The 19,220-nt window shown below is 48.6% G+C and overlaps 1 protein-coding gene across 3 annotated transcripts in view; it reads right to left on the bottom strand.

The window, feature by feature from the left end:
- Nucleotides 1-1,776: 1,776 nt before the first annotated feature.
- The window catches only part of RBM33 (RNA binding motif protein 33), a 117,055-nt gene continuing 99,611 nt past the window's right edge, over nucleotides 1,777-19,220 (bottom strand). For 2 of the 3 annotated variants that reach the window (XM_081243451.1, XM_081243452.1), the window contains 4 exons: nucleotides 17,309-17,515; nucleotides 14,764-14,952; nucleotides 5,209-5,297; nucleotides 1,777-4,959 (listed from right to left, as the gene is read on the bottom strand). In XM_081243451.1, coding sequence (XP_081099577.1) covers nucleotides 4,911-4,959; nucleotides 5,209-5,297; nucleotides 14,764-14,952; nucleotides 17,309-17,515 — 534 coding nt within the window. In that variant the 3' untranslated portion in view covers nucleotides 1,777-4,910. The remainder of the gene's footprint in view (nucleotides 4,960-5,208; nucleotides 5,298-14,763; nucleotides 14,953-17,308; nucleotides 17,516-19,220) is intronic. The other variant, XM_081243453.1, reaches the window with a different exon arrangement.

Here is a 19,220-nt window from a genome sequence, read left to right as displayed (position 1 = left end):
TGTGGAAAATATTAAAATTCAAAGACTACATCATGTTCCTTTTTAAAAGGCCTGTATTTTTCTACATACCTTTCAAAATAAGTAAAACAAACACCAACATGGAGGCCTTTTTACATTTTAGTTGGTACAAAGTAAAAGCAAAAAGCAACTTCTCACTAAAAATACCTGTTCTGCCTGCCCATCTTAATGAAAAGATTTCCTACCAAAACACGGCACAGAAAAGAGCGAGTTAAGACTTTCTGCACCTTCTCTAGAAAGAGCAGGTTACACGTGTAAAACCAATGATCCTTCCCAACCACACGCTACCAGAAGGTATACCTGGGATCCAATATGAATCAGTGAGTTTTGTTTGGTTCTAGGACACAAAACCATGGGCACTTTAAATGAGAAAAATTAATTAGGTTGTAAAAAACCTTACACAAAATCCTTAGGATTTAATAGAAGTCAAGGCTGACTGCCTTTGGAGAGTTCATATTTACCAATGTCCAAAATAATGCGTCATTCACAAATTTTAAGAAGAGCTGAGAAGGTTAATTAAAAATGCTCATTAAATACAATGGAATACCTAAATTTTCCCTCTATCGATGTAACTCCTGTGGCTTCCTTCATGAGGGGTGGGGGCATCTCCTGGTCCTAGTTTGCCTCACCCACACCCCCTCCCTCTGTTGGTTAATTCCCTTTTAGAATTCTGTCACTTAAAACCCTGTAAAAAATCAGTAATACCTTTCAAGCACCCCACCCCCTCCCCCAACAAACAAAGAGAAAGGAGCTGGGCTGTGGGGGGACGGGGCGGGGCGCCTCTAGCTGACTACAGGAAAGTAAAAGCAGCTCTACTGGGGCGCGCGTGAAGCCCGGAGAGGCACCAGGAGAGCAAGGGCAGCGCGGGCCTGCGCCCGCCGGGACACGCTTCTGGACAAGCGGCCCGCTGCCCTTCCAGGATCTAAGGGACAGGAGGGAGGACCAGAAGCCCCCAAGAGCGGCTCTAGGTGCTCTTCACACAGACCTCGACCAAAACCTGACCGTCCCCAGGAGGGGACGACGAGCACGCTGAGCTTACCTTCAATTAAACAACAAAGAAATTTAAAAAAATAAGAAAACAAAAGCCAAACAGAACAAAACAAAAACCAGAAGCCAAAAACACACACACACACACACACAAAAACAAAACAAAACAAAAGAAAGTGACAGGTTCTCAAAACAACACGGCCTCAGTTCTCATCTACCCTCCACGCAAGCCAGCCAGGCCTCCTCCTGTCCAAGAGCCCGGCGGTCCACCGAGCCCAAGGGGCTGGGCCTGGCGCGGACGCCCCTCCTCCAGCCCGGGCCGCCAGCGGACATCTACCGAGCCCACCGTGCCCACCGCCCGCCCGCAGGCCTCCCCCCCAGACCGGCTGACTCCTGTGTAGAGCCAGCGTGTTAGAATAAAGCCTCTGATGGACCCTCGTCACCACCCCTCCACCCCTCCGTGCTACAACTCTCCTCGCCCCACGTCTAGGCTCCTTCTTCCCTCACCCTGGACACCTCTCCCAGCCTCCTTCCAGCAACAAAGTGTGTTTGCATACTTAAGCCAAATGCCCTTTAAAAAAAAAAGACCCCTTTGTGCAGGATCTAAGCTGTCACAATTCAGAAACGCTACAGAACCAAGCATAAACAATTGTTTATCCAGGACCTTTACAAATCATGAGAAGGAAGACCCCCCCAATTAGAAATAGTTATGATGACGCCCCCCGTCCCCTTCCCTCCCCCCATCCCCTCCCCCGCCCTCCCCGGTGGGGAGAGGGCACAGACACCTACTTAGCATGCTGCCTGTCCAGAAAGGGGGGAACCCGCAATGTTTCTTTTGGAAAAAAGAGACGATATTTCTCCTTAAGAAGGATATCAGTATAAGAATTTAACAAATGTGGCCAGACCAACGGTAGTGCAAGGTTATGCTCAGGTAAGTAGCTAAGTGATGAGCTTCTATTACAGCATAAGATCAAAACAAGATATAATGCAAAAAGAAAAAGCACCTCAGGTCCACACAGTCACCTACTGTCTTTACCTTATGAGATATACTGATATTTACTGGCTTCTTGAATTTGTGAACAAATAATACACAGGTCAGGATAAATGTATTGACTTACTACCATCTTTATAAAAATCGAATATACACACAAACACATCAGCAATTACGGAACTGTATCCATTAAACTTTGATAAGACAACACAAAAGAACTAACAAATAGCTAAGATGCTGTTGAACTGAAGCATTTCCCATAACGTTTAGTTTCAAGAGGTCCGTATTTACATGGTATGTTAACTGCTCCTGCACACCCTTTAAATGCATGATAAAGAAAGAACAAAGATAATGGTTGCAGCAGATCTTCCAAGAGGGTTCAGCTCATCACGGTGGTCTGATTTCACTGCGAGAAGTGCACCGAAAATGGAAATAACGTTCCTTTCTAATTCTGCTTCTTTCTTTCCTTTTCCAGTTTCCCTCAAGGAAACCAAGCCTCTGTTCCCAGGCCTGGCTGGCACTAACAGAGCCCGTGCCCAGGGGCCGTGTGCATCAGGAGGCGACCGCGGGAAGCCTTTCTAAACCAGTCCTTTCCGGAAGGCCCGGCTCGACTAGGCCTTTCAAGAACCTTCTGTCAAGAGAAAGCTTACTTCTCTGTGTGTGTAGACTGTTACAGACACACACCTGTTCCGGGGCACCCGTCAGACTCAGACAACACAAAAACAGACCTTAAAGGAGCCGTGAGGTCTGCCTTGAACAAAGGTGCCCAAATAGGATTCGTTTCTTACCACTAACTAGAAGAAAGTATGCCTGAATGGCTACTTTTCAGAGACAACATGCAGATTTTTAGTTTCAAAGCCACAACATACTCAGACTATTTCAAAAAGCGGTAAAATTTTGTAAACTCAGCTCATTGCGTCATTAAGTCCTCGATGATAAGTCCATTAACTGTAAGCCTTCCTGCTGCCCAGGGCGGGGAAGTGGTCTGGATCTCTCCTATGTGGTGCCTGCACGCTATCCAACTCACCACTTCAACGCAGCTCTCTGTGGACTGAGCCACATAAGCTACGCTCCTAACCTGTGAACACACCTGTATCTACTACTTGTGAGGACGTGGGCAGTGGCCACTGGCCATCTGGATGCTCCACTGGAGCACCCAGGGCCAGGCTGGCACACAACACCACCTCCCAAGGGTTAGGAAGGGGCTTTCTGGAACACGGGTGGCCAGGCACCTCAGCTCGGGGCGGGCGGTGTTCTAGTGTGTTCTATGAGTGCCTATAGTTTCCTGGAACCGAAATCTTCTGAAGAGCAGCCATCAACACCCACCTTCACATTCCAGGCTCACTCCTAGCACACGGTACCACAGTGGAATCAATGCTACAAAAAGTCTCCCAGGGTCTGAAATGCTCTCCTCCTCTGGTTCTGGTAACTTAATTTGAAAAAGTAATATAAAATTTCAACTGTGAAAATAAGAAGATACAAGTTCACATGACCCGTGTCTTAGCTCCCAAGAGAAGGCTGAGAGGGAGGGACACCTTGCTGCAGGGGGCTTCCTGCTCACATCTGGTCCTCGCTGGACTAACCAGACGCATTAACCGGTGGTAACAGGCTCCTATTTCCCTTAATTCCATTAATAAATATCACAGGAAATCTTAGGTATAAAATATAGCTAAAAAGTCTGAGTATGCCCCGGTATCATTTGCTCAAATAGTTCAGGTCCACGTTAGAATCCATCCAAAATAGTGAAACTCCTTCATGAGCAGAAATACAATAAGGCACTTTTTTCCACGTTTGCCCAGAATGAATTTTACTACAGATGACTTTAAGGGCCTCGAGGAAGTGTCTCTCACCTGAAGGAGCCTACCCAGCATCCCAGAGACACACTGCGCCACACGCCACGGAGAACGACAAGCCAGCGCAAACGTCCCCTCGCTCTCGGGTCCACTGAAGGACAGCGTAGCCCCTGCTCAAAAGGCCTTCAAAAAAGAAAATCTTAATCACAGGTTGCCCAAGAATGTTCTATATGCGTCACAGAGCCGGTGACATGAATATGCCACTTGGGGCTGCATTTAAAAAGAGGAAAAAACAGGCCTGCGAAAGCTTCCGGCTGTCCTACCCTCCTCACCTGGCAGGTATGCTACGCAGCTCGCCTAGGAGGGAGCCCAGCGAGGGCTGGAGGCGAGGGCGGCCGGACACCTGCTCTCAGCCTGGGGGCGTGTGACGATACCCAGCAGCACTTCTGCCGCCCTCAGGACGAGTATAAAAAGGGGCGTTCCCTTTGGAACTAGGACTATACAGTTGGCGCTTTTGGAATATTTACAAGAAGCAGAATCGGCCACACACTTGGCACCACTCCCAACCACCCTCATACCCTGCTTTCCAGGATATGCAACTGCCAATCATAATCACCCGAATTTTAACCTACGTTTTTACAAGAGCCTTTTGAGGGCTTTCTGAGACAGTAAAACAAGTGAAGCTGGTTGAGAAAACGCTCATCTAGCCTGCACTGAAGATAAGTGCAACCATTATCAAATATTCTTTGCTGTGAAAGTTACTGAGAATTTGTGACGTTAATGCTCTTTACTCACTCTAGGTCGCTGTAATCGATCATACATGAGATCACGAGGAACGATGTGTACATGCATTGTAAGCACTTTGAACACAAAAGAAAGCGAAACCTGTAGTTCTTTGTGGTGACAAGAGAATGTGAAGCGATCTAACACCGAGTCGAGTCTGCCGCGTCCCGTAAGGCCAGCTCTTCTGGAATCAGTGCTGGACCGCTGGGCGCTCCGGACAACAGCCACGCAGGGCTGCGGACGGAGAGACCTAAGCTTGCGGGGCTCTGCGCAGCAGCTCCCGGGAAGAAATTCCACAGCGCGTGTGCAGCGTTACGGTCAGGCTCTCCTGCCAGAAATCACTCAACGATCAGGGCCACATTTATGTGGGACAAATCTATCATATGCCTGTGGGGATTTAAAGAAACAATGACCATTAAGCTACCTCTGCACATCAGCAGCCACCTGATCAAGTAGAAGAAAACATGCAGACTGACAGAGAAGATCCACACAAAGCCAGGAGTAACCACCCACGTCACAGAAGGAGGCGGCGTGCCCTCTCTCTGCACCCCTGGTGCGTCTCCGCAGAGACAGACAGCAGGCGGCAGCAACAGACCCCTCCCATCTCCCACCTGTCACCAGGGAATCCAAGGCTACCTGTGGAACTTCTGCTGAAACGCTAATGCATGAGCGGGTTCCTTGAACTTGGCTATGGCTTTCCGCTGCTGGGGAAGCATCTGTAAACTCTGAAGGAAGATAACAGAAATACTTTAGAATCCTGTTGTATAGGGTGTAATATATATATATATATATATATATATATATATATATATATATTTACTTACTTACTTACTTACTTACATCAGATTTAATGCAAAATTTGAGTCCAGGCTGACCCTTAGATCACTAAAACAAACTAATTCTACCTCCCCGGCAATGTTTTGTAATCTATCCAGATAATCTATCCAACAACAGTGCTCCAGTAAGTCACTGCCCTGAGCAGCACTCATTCGTATCCTCACAGCTTGGTGTTAAGACCTCCCTTCCATCATGGGGGCTTCCTTGGTGGCGCAGTGGTTAAGAATCCACCCGCCAATGCAGGGGACACACGTTCGAGCCCTGATCCGGGAAGAGCCCACACGCCGCGGAGCAAGTAAGCCCACGAGCCACAGCTACTGAAGCCCGCGCGCCTAGAGCCCGTGCTCCCCAACAAGAGAAGCCACTGCAATGAGAAGCCCACGCACCGCAACGAAGAGTAGCCCCTGCTCGCCGCAACTAGAGAAAGCCCGCGCACAGCAACGAAGACCCAACGCAGCCAAAAAATAATAAATAAATAAAATAAATAAATATATATATATATAAGACCTTCCACCATTTGCCCCGTCAGCCACCTGATCTCTCTAAGCCTTCTTGGGGAGGCCCAGGACAGGTGTCCTTGGAGAGTTACTTTCTGCTTTCACCTCTTCCTGTCAGGCGATTTTCCACGGGGCCCTCAGTCAGCTTTTTAAAAGCACAACACTCATTATACAGGAGGAACTGCTGTAATGCAACGGGACCCCACAGTCAGAGTGGGCAGTTACCTCCTAATTACCACTGGGGTAAATTAAGGGTTTCATATATGTAGGTGGGCCACAGTGAGGGGCAGCTGTGTCTGTGGCAACCATCAGCACAATTTGGTCACGGTCTGTGCTTTAAAGGGTCTGAGAGAAGTGGCATCTTAAATTAAACCTTTAGGGGACTTCCCTGGCGGTCCAGTGGTTAAGCCTTCGTCTTCCAATGCAGTGGGTGAGGGTTTGATCCTTGGTCGGGGAGCTAAGATCCCACATGCCTCGTGGCCAAAAAAACCAAAACATAGAAGCAATACTGTAAGAAATTCAATAAAGACTTTAAAAATGGTCCACATCAAAAAAACCTTAAAAAAAAAATTAGATCTTTAGGATCTGAAACAACCATTCCTGAGGCTACTGTTTTGAGTTCATGAAGAAGATGGATCCATCAAGTAAAGAGACTGGTGCAGGGACAGTGAATTTACACTGGTCCTCCCTCACACTTGCCCTGAGGACAAGGGCCAGCTTTGTGCTTCCCCGAGGCCTGGGGATGTAGGATTCTAGGATTTGGGAGGGATGGGCCGGAGGAGAATTCGGATTTCTCAGCGGGCCCCACTCTCGAGTCTGATCCTTCTCAAGCATTTTGGTGACTTGCCATGTGGTCTGGGGCAATGAGCAAAGTGGCAGGGGGGCCTTGCTACCACGGGGACACAGCCTGAGGAAGCAGCACAGGACTCAGTGGCGGGGAACCGTCTGCTGTGTCTGGGCTTCTGTCCAGTGACGTTTAACAGCCAGAAAAAATAACTAATGGTAACACACAACCCTTTGGAACTGTTTACACACGTGGCTGCTTCATTTTAAAGCATTTGTTCAAAGACCTACAACAAAAGCACATAGCCAAAATATCAATTCCTTGAAATATGTTCAAAAAAGGTATACTGTAGGGCTTCCCTGGTGGCGCAGTGGTTGAGAGTCCGCCTGCCGATGCAGGGCACGCGGGTTCGTGCCCCGGTCCAGGAAGATCCCACATGCCGCGGAGCGGCTGGGCCCGTGAGCCGTGGCCGCTGAGCCTGCGCGTCCGGAGCCTGTGCTCCGCAACGGGAGAGGCCGCAACAGTGAGAGGCCCGCGTACCGCAAAAAAAAAAAAAAAAAAATGTATACTGTAAATGAAATAAGCACTCTCCATTTTAGTAAACACAGAACTCCCATGAGTAAAACATGACCAGGACAGCGCTAAAAAAATATTCTTTCTAAAAAGTTGCTTTTCAGTGCTTCACACAGAAATAAACAGTTTCCAGTCTCCACATTACATGGCACTAAGGTTTGCACACAGGCTCCCCTCGGAGGAGCAGTCAGATAGTCTGGGGCCCATCACCAACCAGACCTGGACCAGTGCAAGGACCAGGTCCGGAGGTGACAGAGGCAGCCACTAGGCAGCAGTGAGCTCTGTCTGCCTGGTGTTCTGAAACCAGTTTGGTAGTTACCAGAGTTTTCCTCTTCTTTCAGATATAGAAACCAGACGCAGAAGATTTTTCTTGATGATTTCACTTATCATTAAGTTAACTGGACAAGTAAAGCTCAGCAACTTGGTCTTTAATTAATGCCATCCATTAATTTCTCTTGGACACACTGTCAGCATGCGGCTTTTCTGGCCTCTCAAATTCCACCTCTGTTACTTGACAAAGACCTGTTCTCTCTGCCAGCCCCAGCTTCTGGCTCACGCCCACTCTGTGTCTCACTCTTGAATCACCCCCAGCTGTTGAAGCTCCTCCGGAACTGCTCCTGAAGAGAAAATGCCAGAGGAAATGCCGTGTTGTCCTGTCACCACCAGAGGAGGCCAGAGGAGAAGGTGGGTACGAGCCTGCTTCAAGTCACAAGTCCAACCCAAGCGCTGCAGCAGAGCCTCCCACCAGGCCCTGCTTTCTGATTCGATCTCGGGCGCCTCAGGCACCCTTTTCCTCTTCCGGCCACGTGGCTGCAGTGCTGGAGGGCGCTGATGTGTAGGCACAGCTTCATGCTAACTGCTGCCATCACTGTGGCAGTTCTTACCACAAGACTTAGAAGAACTCACCCAAACTTATTTTGTCCAAAACTACAAAAATCGCTCAATTAGGAACGGACAAGAAAAAACTAACTTGTTACGGTATCACAATTATGCACACTCTACAATTCACAGATGGAATCTGGATTTTGAAAATACTATGCTCTTCTTTTGAGAAAAAGCATGTCTAGATGTCATCTCCTCTAGGTGATTTCACAATGTGGAATGAAGGCATGAAGCTTCCTCTTTACCATTTACCAATTTATAAGGTAAGAGGTAAGAAGACAGCTTATCTGTATCGAAGTGGTTTAAAGCTCAATTTGATTGAGAAGGTATCAATCAAGAGAGCATAAACTTTTGATGAATTTTTTTAAATATTTATTTACTTATTTGTTGGCTGCGTCAGGTCTTAGTTGAAGCATGTAGGATCCTTCGTTGAGGCGCACGGGCTCCTCTCTAGTTGTGGCACGCAGGCTTAGTTGCCCTGTGGCATGTGGGATCTTAGTTCCCCGACCAGGGATGGAACCTGCGTCCCCTGCATTTCAAGACGGATTCTTAACCACTGGACCACCAGGGAGGTCCCTCAATGAAATTTTTAAATCACAGGAAGGAGTTGGTTCTCAATAGTCAACAGAAGTAATAAGAACACTGTCTTAAAATTTGTTTTCTGTCTGTTCCCCTTTATTGACATTTTTGCACCCTTTTCCGAAAAACAAAACCTATTTTCAGATAGAACACTGAATTGCTAAAACTGTCAATATTCAACCATTTCTGACCCACCAAAACGACAAGTATTAGCGATCACTTTACTGGGAAGCGAGGAAAAGACACTGTCCACTAATAAGCTAAAAACTTATTATGATCACCAGCTTCTACTTTGAAAATATGTGCTTCTGCTAATCAGTAGCCCACTTCCAAATAATTAAACACTTCAATTCACCCAGAATGAACGAAGAGTTAAACTTTGTCTCCAGTCTACACACTCACTCTGACCCCACCCCATCTCCCCCACAAATACAGTACTGGCCCTCGGAGAGACAGGCTAACTTGCCCACGCCCACCCTGATATACTTCTCATTTTTCAGAGACAAGACATCTGCAGAAAGTTTGAGAATAACTGTGCTACTGTAAGTAGCAAAATACCAGTTAAAATACTCCTTTAGTTGGCCGCTTCCTTTGTTTATATTCAGCCATCCCATTCAGGGCCATTTGACTGAACTGCCACAAGGCACTACATTAACAGTAGAAAAGGTGTGACAACCTACAATTTAAGTCCAGAAAAATGTCCACATGCTGTTCAGAACCTTGGCCGTGTTTTCCCTGATTAGGAAAAGTTCTTCCTCTTTCTAGAAAGAGCTTGTGGTCACGTCCACGTATACTAATAAATTACAATATTAAGGGGATTCTCTTTTTTTAACATCTTTATTGGAGTACAATTGCTTTACATTGTTGTGTTAGTTTCTGCTGTATAACAAAGTAAATCAGCTATACGTATACGTATATCCCCATATGAATGTTAAGGGGATTCTGAAATGATTCTGCAGTCCTGAAAATCAATTAAACTATTCTCCCACTCTGGCCAACAGTTCCCAGAACCTTCAGGAATCAACCTAAAGCCAAAAATGATATTGATATTAGTTGTTTTAAACAAGTGAAATTGCTCAAACAAGAGCCCCACTGATCAATCATTAGAAATCTACTCTCTCGGGCTCCACCCCAGACCTGATAAGATACCCTGGGGTGGGCCCAGCCTCCAGGGAAAGCTTGGGAGCCATCAAGGGACACGCACTAGGTCCTCCTTTCTCACGCGATGGCACCTGCACGTGTTGGTGGCAGCTGGCCTATGCCCATTAAACCTTTTCTTCTCTGGCCTCGCAGTTGGGCTCCTCAAGCCAGTCCTCGGGCAGCATGGCGCACGACCCCTTCATTCCGGACCCTTTCTGTGCACAGCCCACTCGACCCTCTCGCTGGTGACGGGGCAGCGTCTCAGGCTGCTTCTCACGGAAATCAACGACTCCTCCCGTGCCTGTTCATATTTAACTAATCATCGCAGCGTGTGCGGTCTTTTTTGATGCCGATTCTGTTTTTTCCTCGAGTCCTGTGTTTGGGCTTCTTGTGTCCACGGCGTAAGTGCTGTTCTTTCTGCTCTGATACAGTTTAAAGACATTCTGAGGCCCTCTTCTTCCACACTCACCTTCATCTTGTACAAACGTGCCCTACAGGTAACAGCCCGTGTCTTATCACATGGTCTGCCTGGAATCCTCTTTTTTCTTTTGGGATTATTTACAACAGTGTTTTCAGAACTCTGTGTGGGAGCCTCCAATTAACAGTTTTTCCCATTACGGTTTCAGATCATGTGGCCACGGCTATATTTTCTTTAAACCTCGTGACGTCGGTTTTCGGAAAGTCTACATTTGACTATGCCTGGTGTTTTCCTTCCCAAACGTCCTGAACTTCAAAATGACTGAACTGCTTTCACTGAGATCCCAGCTTTCTCCACATCACCCACCAGCCATCCCTGGTCAGTCAGAACCAGACGCAAAGAAGGTAAGATGGTCTCATCCCAGAAACGAGATGCTCCAATGTGACCCCACATTACACGACTGCTCAAAAGGGCTCCCCCTCACTGGGCGGCCCAAGACACCCGCCAGAATGAGGGCTTTCCAAGTGTCTGGTTCCCTGGCACTACCGCATTGGGAGCTTGGCAAACGTGGTGGATCCCGGACGGCCTCTCCTCAGCAGCCTGAAGCGAACCCCCCAGAAGACTCTGCTCTGGGACAACAGGCCGCCTTTCAAGAGCACACGCTGTCCCTCAATGGCATGTGGAGGCCTCCGTGTTTCTTCCATTCCCCCTTGCGGGTGACGCCACGGAATGGTGAAAGGGGTAGGAGACAGCGTTTGCAAGCTTGTGTGGTTCATGAGACTCACGTAGGTGAAGTACTTGGTTGGGAAGCTGCACACCAATAAACGGCAGACTCGGGACCGAAACCGAAGCCCTCTCTCAAAGCCCGACACTTGCTGCTTCACTGCCGCTTCGAGAATGAGCTGCCATGGCCACTCCGGTCACTCGGGCTCTCAGTTTAGCGACTACCTTCCAGGGTTGTTGGAGAAATCAGGAAAGACGCCGGGGAAAAGTGAACAGCGCGGTGCCAGGCACGTGCTGGCCTGATCTAAGCCTCCGCTGTCATCCCTGCCGTTGCTCGTGGCCAGTGCCGCCTTTTTATTTTAGTGATGATCACAACAAGGAAAATACTTCTATTTTCACACCATGGCATTTCGTTTCTCTATAGGATAACACATTTTTCTTAACAGTTTTAGGTAAAATCCCACAAACAGGGAAGTAAGGATAACTAAGCAAAGGGGTTCAGAAGTTATAACTACCTCACCTCCTGACCCTAAGAGTTAGCTCGGCTTCAGTCTTCCGGAACGCAGCGGGAGGCCGCTCCCTGGGAACGTGCGCCGGTCACCAGAGGGGCACCTGCGCGAGGCTCACCTGTCTGTGGAGCCCCCATGCCCCCGCACAAGTCCGCCTCCCGGAGCCCCACACGCACCCAGCCGGCCCCTCCCTTCCCTAAGAGCAAGACCCCCCAGTGTCCGGGCAGAACCTCCTTTCTGATTCTTTCCCTATCACTGCTAGAGAGTACCAGGTGGGCTTATTCTCACTGCACCCTCTCACCTGAAACTCTCAAACACGCTGCGATGCTCCCTGTGTCATTTCTACCACTGGTCAGAACACTTCTACAAAATCCTATCATTTTTCCTTATTCTGTCAGGGAGACTACAGATAAATGTCTTTAAAAAGGACTCTTTAGAGAGGCTTAGGAGAACAGGTTAAGGGGACAGCACACTAACCGAGGAGTGACGCCGCCACAGAAAAGCAGCAGAGCTGACGTGCTGTTACTGCCGTTCCCATAATTAAAGGCCCAAAGGAACCAGCCTTCCTAGTCCAGACACCACCTCTTGCTGTTACACTAAGTGAACGCCAGGTGGCACCACAGCCCAGCCCACCAGAGGCTTGACACACGTTTCTTCCTCAGCCAGCGCAGCGGGGCAGGGGGCCTGGGTCCCCTAACCATCCGTCTGAAGTGTACTTATAGTTAAACCACAATGAAGTCTTGTTATAAACGCCTTTAAATAATTTATACCTAGCAATATCATTCTTTAGCTATCTAATGCTGGCAGAAGCTTGCTATTGACAGATCAGTTTGTTTGTTTTGCGGTACGCAGGCCTCTCACTGTTGTGGCCTCTCCCCTTGCGGAGCACAGGCTCCGGACGCGCAGGCCCAGCGGCCATGGCTCAGGGGCCCAGCCGCTCCGCAGCATGTGGGATCTTCCCGGACCGGGGCACGAACCCGCGTCCCCTGCATCGGCAGGCGGACCCTCAACCACTGCGCCACCAGGGAAGCCCTGTTTGTTTTTAAATTGAGAAACTCAGCACTTTGTGAATGCAGTGTTTAAAAATCTATGAACTCTCCCTCAAAATCATTCTACGGAACTAAGTAAGACTGGCAAGAAATGAGAGCTCTGCTTTTTGCTCCCTGGGATGGACAAACGTGCCCTACTGAGTAAGTGCTAGATTCATCCATCACCCTCCGGGATTTTTTACGGTGGCACTTTCAGGGTACCTGATGTAACTCAGAAAACACCACTCTCATTTTCCTATCTTCCTCTCCCTTTCTAGTTAAGAGAAGCCCTTAAAACACTTGACAATGTTTTTGCCTGGCTTTAAGTGCCCTCAGTTAAACTTTACTTAACACAATGACCTCTAATCCTTCTTTCCAGAACAGGAGAAAAAATAAATAAAAAAGGCAAATGGGAGGAAAGATGGCCCCCAAAATGCAGAACTCAAAATTCAGTTTTTAAGATGGATAAAACCAAGGTTAGGTGTTTTAGCAGTGGCTCCAAGCTGACTTTTGCAGGGCAGTCAACCTCACACAGTGCTGTAAGCAGCAACAGCACTGCCATTCACACTTCTTGAAACCTGAATCACATTCAAGGATGCTCAAGAGAATTATCGAGACTACTTAGGAGGAAGCAAGTCCAGAAAACGAGCAGGTCACGTGTGGAAAGCAACAGTGCTACCACTCCCCACCCAAACACAGACACCAGGAACACGAGCCCTCAGAGAACAGACTGGGCTAGGCCCCGGGTCTTTAACTCCAGGCTCCCTGGTGAACTGTGACCTCAAGTTTTCAACCGCCATTTGTCTGAGAATCCACTCAGGATAACCATATTTTAATACATCGTAAGTTCTCTAATGCCAGTTCTGCTCCTGCAAATTAATCCGTGTTATGACAGACTGTCCAAGGACAACTCTCCTTGGCCATGAGCTTAATACCTCTTGATGACTGACAAGCCGCTCCTGACCACACAGCTGGGAAACTGACCCTCCTAAAAACAGAAGCCACAGCCTCTGGTGAACGTTTCGCTATTACATACACATGAAAACTAAGCTTAACCACCTCTCTGAGAATCCAAGGATGAAGGCAGAAGTAGTTAAACCTCAACAACGACATCATCTCGGAAGGGCTTCCACCTACGCCTCACTCTTGTCAACACTCAATGGTAGATGAAGGCTTAAAATACACTAAAATTTAATTACTTGTGTCAACTCTGTTTCCCCATTAACCCATGAAGCAAGAGACCTTAAGAGAAAGCACTCTGTGTTTCTTGTGTTCTTTTTTTTTTTTGGCCATGCCGCTTTCAGGACCTTAGTTCTCCCTGACCAGGGATCAAACCTGTGCCCCCTGCAGTGTAACCACTGGACCGCCAGGGAAGTCCCCTTTCTGTGCACTTTTTACTCAGAAATCTAACATTCACACTCCACGTCCTACGATTTGCATCAAACATCCTTCGGAAGTGCTCCAGCCTCAGACACGGATCCTGGCGCAGGACGGAGGGGTGTGCTGCTCACGGCTGTGACTCCGTGGCAGGCAGGGGGGGAGGCGGGGAGCTGGTAGGAAAGGCCAGAGTTGGGGACTAGAGACACACTGCTCAAGGAAAACCAGGTCTACCCACTGCGCTGGTTTACCTCCAGGGCTCTAGAGGCTGGAGCGATCAGGGATTTCAGTGGCAATGTTTGTTTACAACACAACTGGAGACCTATCTGCAGCCAGCTCAGCAGAGATCTTCACGCATTTAGAATTAGCCAGTTTTAAAATTAAGAGACCAAAATATAGCCCAAATTATTTCACATTTGTAAAGTCTAAAGCAAGTTCCACAGGTGTTAACATGTGAGGCTATTTCTGAAAATTAAGGTCAAAAGGCTAAATACTTTAAAACTTTAAAACTGTTACACACAAAATAAGTGTGTGATAGAGCAAAAAGATTGTGTGTTTGGGTGCATATAAGAACTTTAGGATAATTTGAGGATTTCAAAGGATAATTTGTTCAGCTAGAATAAATATTTCAGAACGTTTCTGAGCACCTGATAATTTCCAAATAATCTAACCCTAAGGCAAAAGTTCTGGCATCAAGTGTGCACAGTAGATAAAATATTTGTCTTTCTTCTCAAGAGTACTGTTTTAACATGAAGTAACCAACACAACGGGATTTTAAATGAAGAAATAACCGAGTCTTGGGAAGGACAAAGGGCACAGACAGAAGGGGCCCCAGGTGACCCACCTGAATGGGTCCTACTGACATCAGCAGGCTCTTCAGCTGGGCGTCAGTAGTGGATGAAGAAAGCCCTTCAACAGACACAACGCAGGGCTGAGGCTTGCACTCCACCACCCGGAGATTCTGCTTGTTGGGCATCAGGCGGCCCCGGCCCATCGCACCTGCCATTCCCCGGCCGCGCCCGTGCATGAGGACCTGGCAACAACAAAAGGAACGATTCAAGGTTGAAACTTGGGGTTTTTTTCACAGCTACTAAGATACAAAAGTGAACAAATCAGAATCCATTAAAATATACCGTGAGTGACAGGACCTTCTGTAGTTTTTATCCACTATCAGAAAAGGGTTTAATGTCTAAATAAGACCACAGTACCCAGCAAACTGGAGTGAAGGAAAAGGAAGGAAAAGGAAGTAGCGAAGTCTGCACCTATCTTGGTGCCGAGCATGGTACTAGGTAGGCACTTTCTGTGCTACCATCCTTCTGTAGACGAAGCAGCAGGATCAGAGGGGTTCAGAAACTTGCCACGAGTAACAAACACAAAGATCTGGGTCCAGTCCTTATCGGCCCTAGAGCCCTAATTTCTCCCACTGTATCCCAGGCAAACCCAGCGGGGACCAGGGGACTGTGCATGGTGCTCCCCACAGCTGCCTCCCTGTCACTGCGAGCCACAACCCTACGTACCCCAGAGGGCAGATTCTGCAGCAGGAGTCTCCCACCGGCTGCACCACTGCACGTTACACTCCTCTGCAGGGCTTTCAAAACAAAACCAAAAACCCAAACTACAACGACTGAGTGTCCCTGTCCCCCACCAAAATTACAACATCACTGGCCTAAGGTGGGGCCCAGACCTTAGCATTTTTTAAAGCCGTCCAGGGCTCAAAACCACTGTTCTGGGATCTTTTAAACAAGAAGGAACAGCTGAGCTTTCCGGTCTTTTCTAATCCGGAAATTAGATAAAGCACCAGCACCCCCCAGATCAGGAGAACAGTGAAACGCAGACACGGATGTGACTGGGCTCACTGGGTTTTCCAGACATCCTGCCCAACTCTGCCCGAGAGTCGGCGTAGAAAGAGCCAAAAATGACCTCCCGTCCCATCTCAGAAAAGGGCAGAGAGGAAGGCAGACAGAAATCGGAATGGAACCTTCGTACATGAATGGGTACCACACAAAGGGAAACTGAGAAAAAAACGCAACACTTCTGAACATTCCACAGAAGGTGACACAACTACTCCTGTGAAGTGAGTTCTTGGAGTGCAAAAGGGTATTTCAAGACAAGTCACACGGGAAAACACCATCAAAAAGTGCAAGTTTCACTGCCTGGAAACCAGCAGTAAATAACTATTGTTGTGTTCTGTAACTAATAACAACATCCTCTACCAAGTGCTGGCTTACATTCCAGGCGCCGTATATCTTCTTATAAAACCCTCACAAGAGCCCAAATAAGACAAGAAAGATTACTGTCCTCACTTTTATAGGAGAGTAACCTGAGGCTGAAGTTGAAGAAACACGAGTGCTTTATCTATGTGTACAACAGCTGTATTGGGGGGGGGGGGGTGTTCTACAGTCTTTCTCATTGCATACCCAGGGACAACACCTGACCGAAGAAAATTTAGACTGGAGCAATTTTTAAAGAGTATATCTGAAGATACGACTTAATGTGTCTGTGGCCTGTGCCACCTGAAGCAAAAATGTCACAACTCTGTTTGTCCCTGTATCATAAGGTATTTATGAGAAAATAAATCCGGAGTAACTGAATTACTTCAAAGAGCTAGAATGGTCTTCAGGCTAACACTAGTCCTTAATATCAACTGCAAGGCAAGCAGAGAGGATGAACTGGCAGAGTTCAGAGCCTTCTAGAAGGAACTCAGAGCAGGCATTGCTGCCCCTCTTCCACCCTAAGGTCATCAGGCAAGGGGCATCTGGCTTCTGCGCCAAGAGGGGACCTTGCTGTCAGGCAGAGAGGGGGGCCTTGGGAAAGCTACAAAGACACCCTCACCAGAAGCTGGGGTGGGTCCCCACCAGGACATGATGGGACAAGGGGGACGCTCCTTTCCTCGGGAAGGTTAAATTCACAAGGGGTACTGGATGTCCACACTGAGTTCGGAGAAGGAAAACACCCCCTCCACCCCCAGAGCGAGGGAGGGAGGAGGGAAGAGCCGGGGGGAGAGGCACTTTCTCGGGCAAGGAACTTCACCCCCAAAGGCTTCCCATCTGCGAACTGGGGTGACGAGGAGCAAGAGTCTCTGGAGGAGCAGCTGGCAGGGGAGGAAGGAGCGCTGGGCTGGGCTCTGTGCAGGGCTGTCCCCAGAGCACAGCTCAGAGCTGCCCAAAATACCCGCAGCCTGGGTTTAGGGTGATTTCCCCACATCGTACCACTAAAACAGTCCCAAGAGGACAGCGCTTTTGTGAACACGTTAGCTTCCAAGGCCAGGGCGAAGGAAACTACGGTTCGTTCACCCACAGTCAGCGCTCCCGCTGCGCCCGGCGCCCCCATCAGTGGGTCACGGGGCTCCGGCGCCAGGCCCCTGGGGCGGGGGCGGTAACGGGCAGTACCTTCTTGGCCGGGTGAATCCCTTGGATGCTCTTGGTGCCGGGAGGGCCGGCCGAGTGCGCGTGGGCCCCCGCCGGAGGGTGCAGGGGCTGCTGAGGCGCCCCCTTGGCCAGCGTCACCGTGCGGGCAGGCTGCTGTCTCGCTGCTGGGGGCGGAGCGAGCCGCGGAGGCCGGCCCTCCAGGTGAAGACAGCCATCGCTCTCTCCTCCCTGCCGAAACCAAGGCAGCGCGCTGGTCAGTCTCCGCACGGGCAGGCACCCCTCCCCAGCATCGGGCTCCACCTCGATCAGCGTTCAACTGAGAAGCAAAGCCATCAAGCCTGCCATTGCACTAGGGCCACTAAGGAAATTTCTTATTTGACGGGTGTTTGGGTTTTAATCGTATGTTTCAAATTTAAAACTAAGATCTTTAATTACGGTATCCACTCAAGAGGTCTGTAATTACTAAAGTAAGTGCTGTTGAGTTCAGTGAAATAGTGCTTGACTTTAAAAATACTTCATACTCGACATGCCTTTTCCACTTTCATGAGCATTCTTGTTAAAATCTGACAGTTTGTATAGGCAGTGGTTTTAAACTTTTAACTCCCGTTCAAACCTAAGGAAAGTGGGTCATCATCCTGACTTGCCCCGCTGTCCCCCTGGCACTGGTGTAAATCCTGGGCGTGCCCCAGTGCCTTCCTCCCTGCAGATACAACCCTGAACACTTGGGCTCCCCAGAGCGCCCACAGGCTGAGCAGCACCCTGGTCGCCCCTCCTCCTCTGAGTCACAAGTTCCCACACGTAGGCTGGCCTCCAGCCTCAGTCCTATTTGGAACAAGAGCAGACCAGCCAGGAATCTGAGAAACTGAATGAGGAAATTCTAGAAATGAAAGAGTTACTGGAGGCCCAGACAAGTCCTCCCCACATGGCTGACAGGGAACCACGGGGGGACAGCAGGAAGAAGAGCTGAGGAGGGGTCCGAGGGGGCAACGCACACACAGCTCGCCGGCCAAAGGAAGGGCGAGGCGCCGAGCACCCTCGATTCCTCAACGCTGGCTGACCACTGAGCTAGGCAGCGACAGGGCTGCCTCCCTAGGAGACCAGGCTAAGAAATGAAAACCCCAGGCCCAAATGGATCCTCTGGTGAATTCTATCAACTATTTAAGAAAGACAGACTCCCAATCTTACACAATCTGGTTCAGAAAACAAAAGCGGAGGGACAACTTTCCCGCTCATTCTCTCAGACTTGTATTACCCTTTCACAAAAGTCAGACAAAGACATCAAAAGAAACAAAAGCCACAAAAGAATATCCCTCATACATATACATGAAAAAAATTCTCACCAAAACACTAGCAAACTAAATTCAGCAACACAGAAAAAGAAGCATACACCATTACCAAGTAAGATTTATCCCAGGAATGCAAGGTTGGTTTAACACTCAAAAATCAGCTATCAGACCACATCAGTAGAAGAAAAGACCACATGACCACCTGCACTGATACAGGAAAAGCACTCATAATAAGAATTTTCAATGAACTAGGAACAGAAGGGACAAATCAACCTGATAAAGGAAATCTACCAAAAACCGACAGCTCACATCATGCTTAGCGTGAGACTAGTCAGGGGTATTCGACCTGCACATTAGTCACCTGGGGAGCTCTCGGGTGTTAGTGTTCCTGGACTTTGACCCAGAACCATCCAATTAGACCCTCTGGCGCTGGAACCCAGACATGAGCCTATTTTAAAGGCTCTTCCAGTGATGCTGTCCAGCCAGGGCTGAGGACGGCTGAACCAGGTGGGTCCCCCCACAATGGTCTGTGACTCTGTGACGTTATAATGTCGGCTGTAAGTGCCTGAAACGTGATCCTGCTGGGAGCTATTCCAACCTGAAGGAAGACTGTTCCCCAAATGAAAATGGAAGCACTGTGGAAAGGC

Source organism: Mesoplodon bidens (genome assembly GCF_964165515.1).
Source record: "Mesoplodon bidens genome assembly, chromosome: 9".
NCBI classification, from domain to species: domain Eukaryota; kingdom Metazoa; phylum Chordata; class Mammalia; order Artiodactyla; family Ziphiidae; genus Mesoplodon; species Mesoplodon bidens.
Note: the sequence above shows the minus strand (reverse complement) of the source record. Positions and strands in the feature narration are given on the sequence as shown.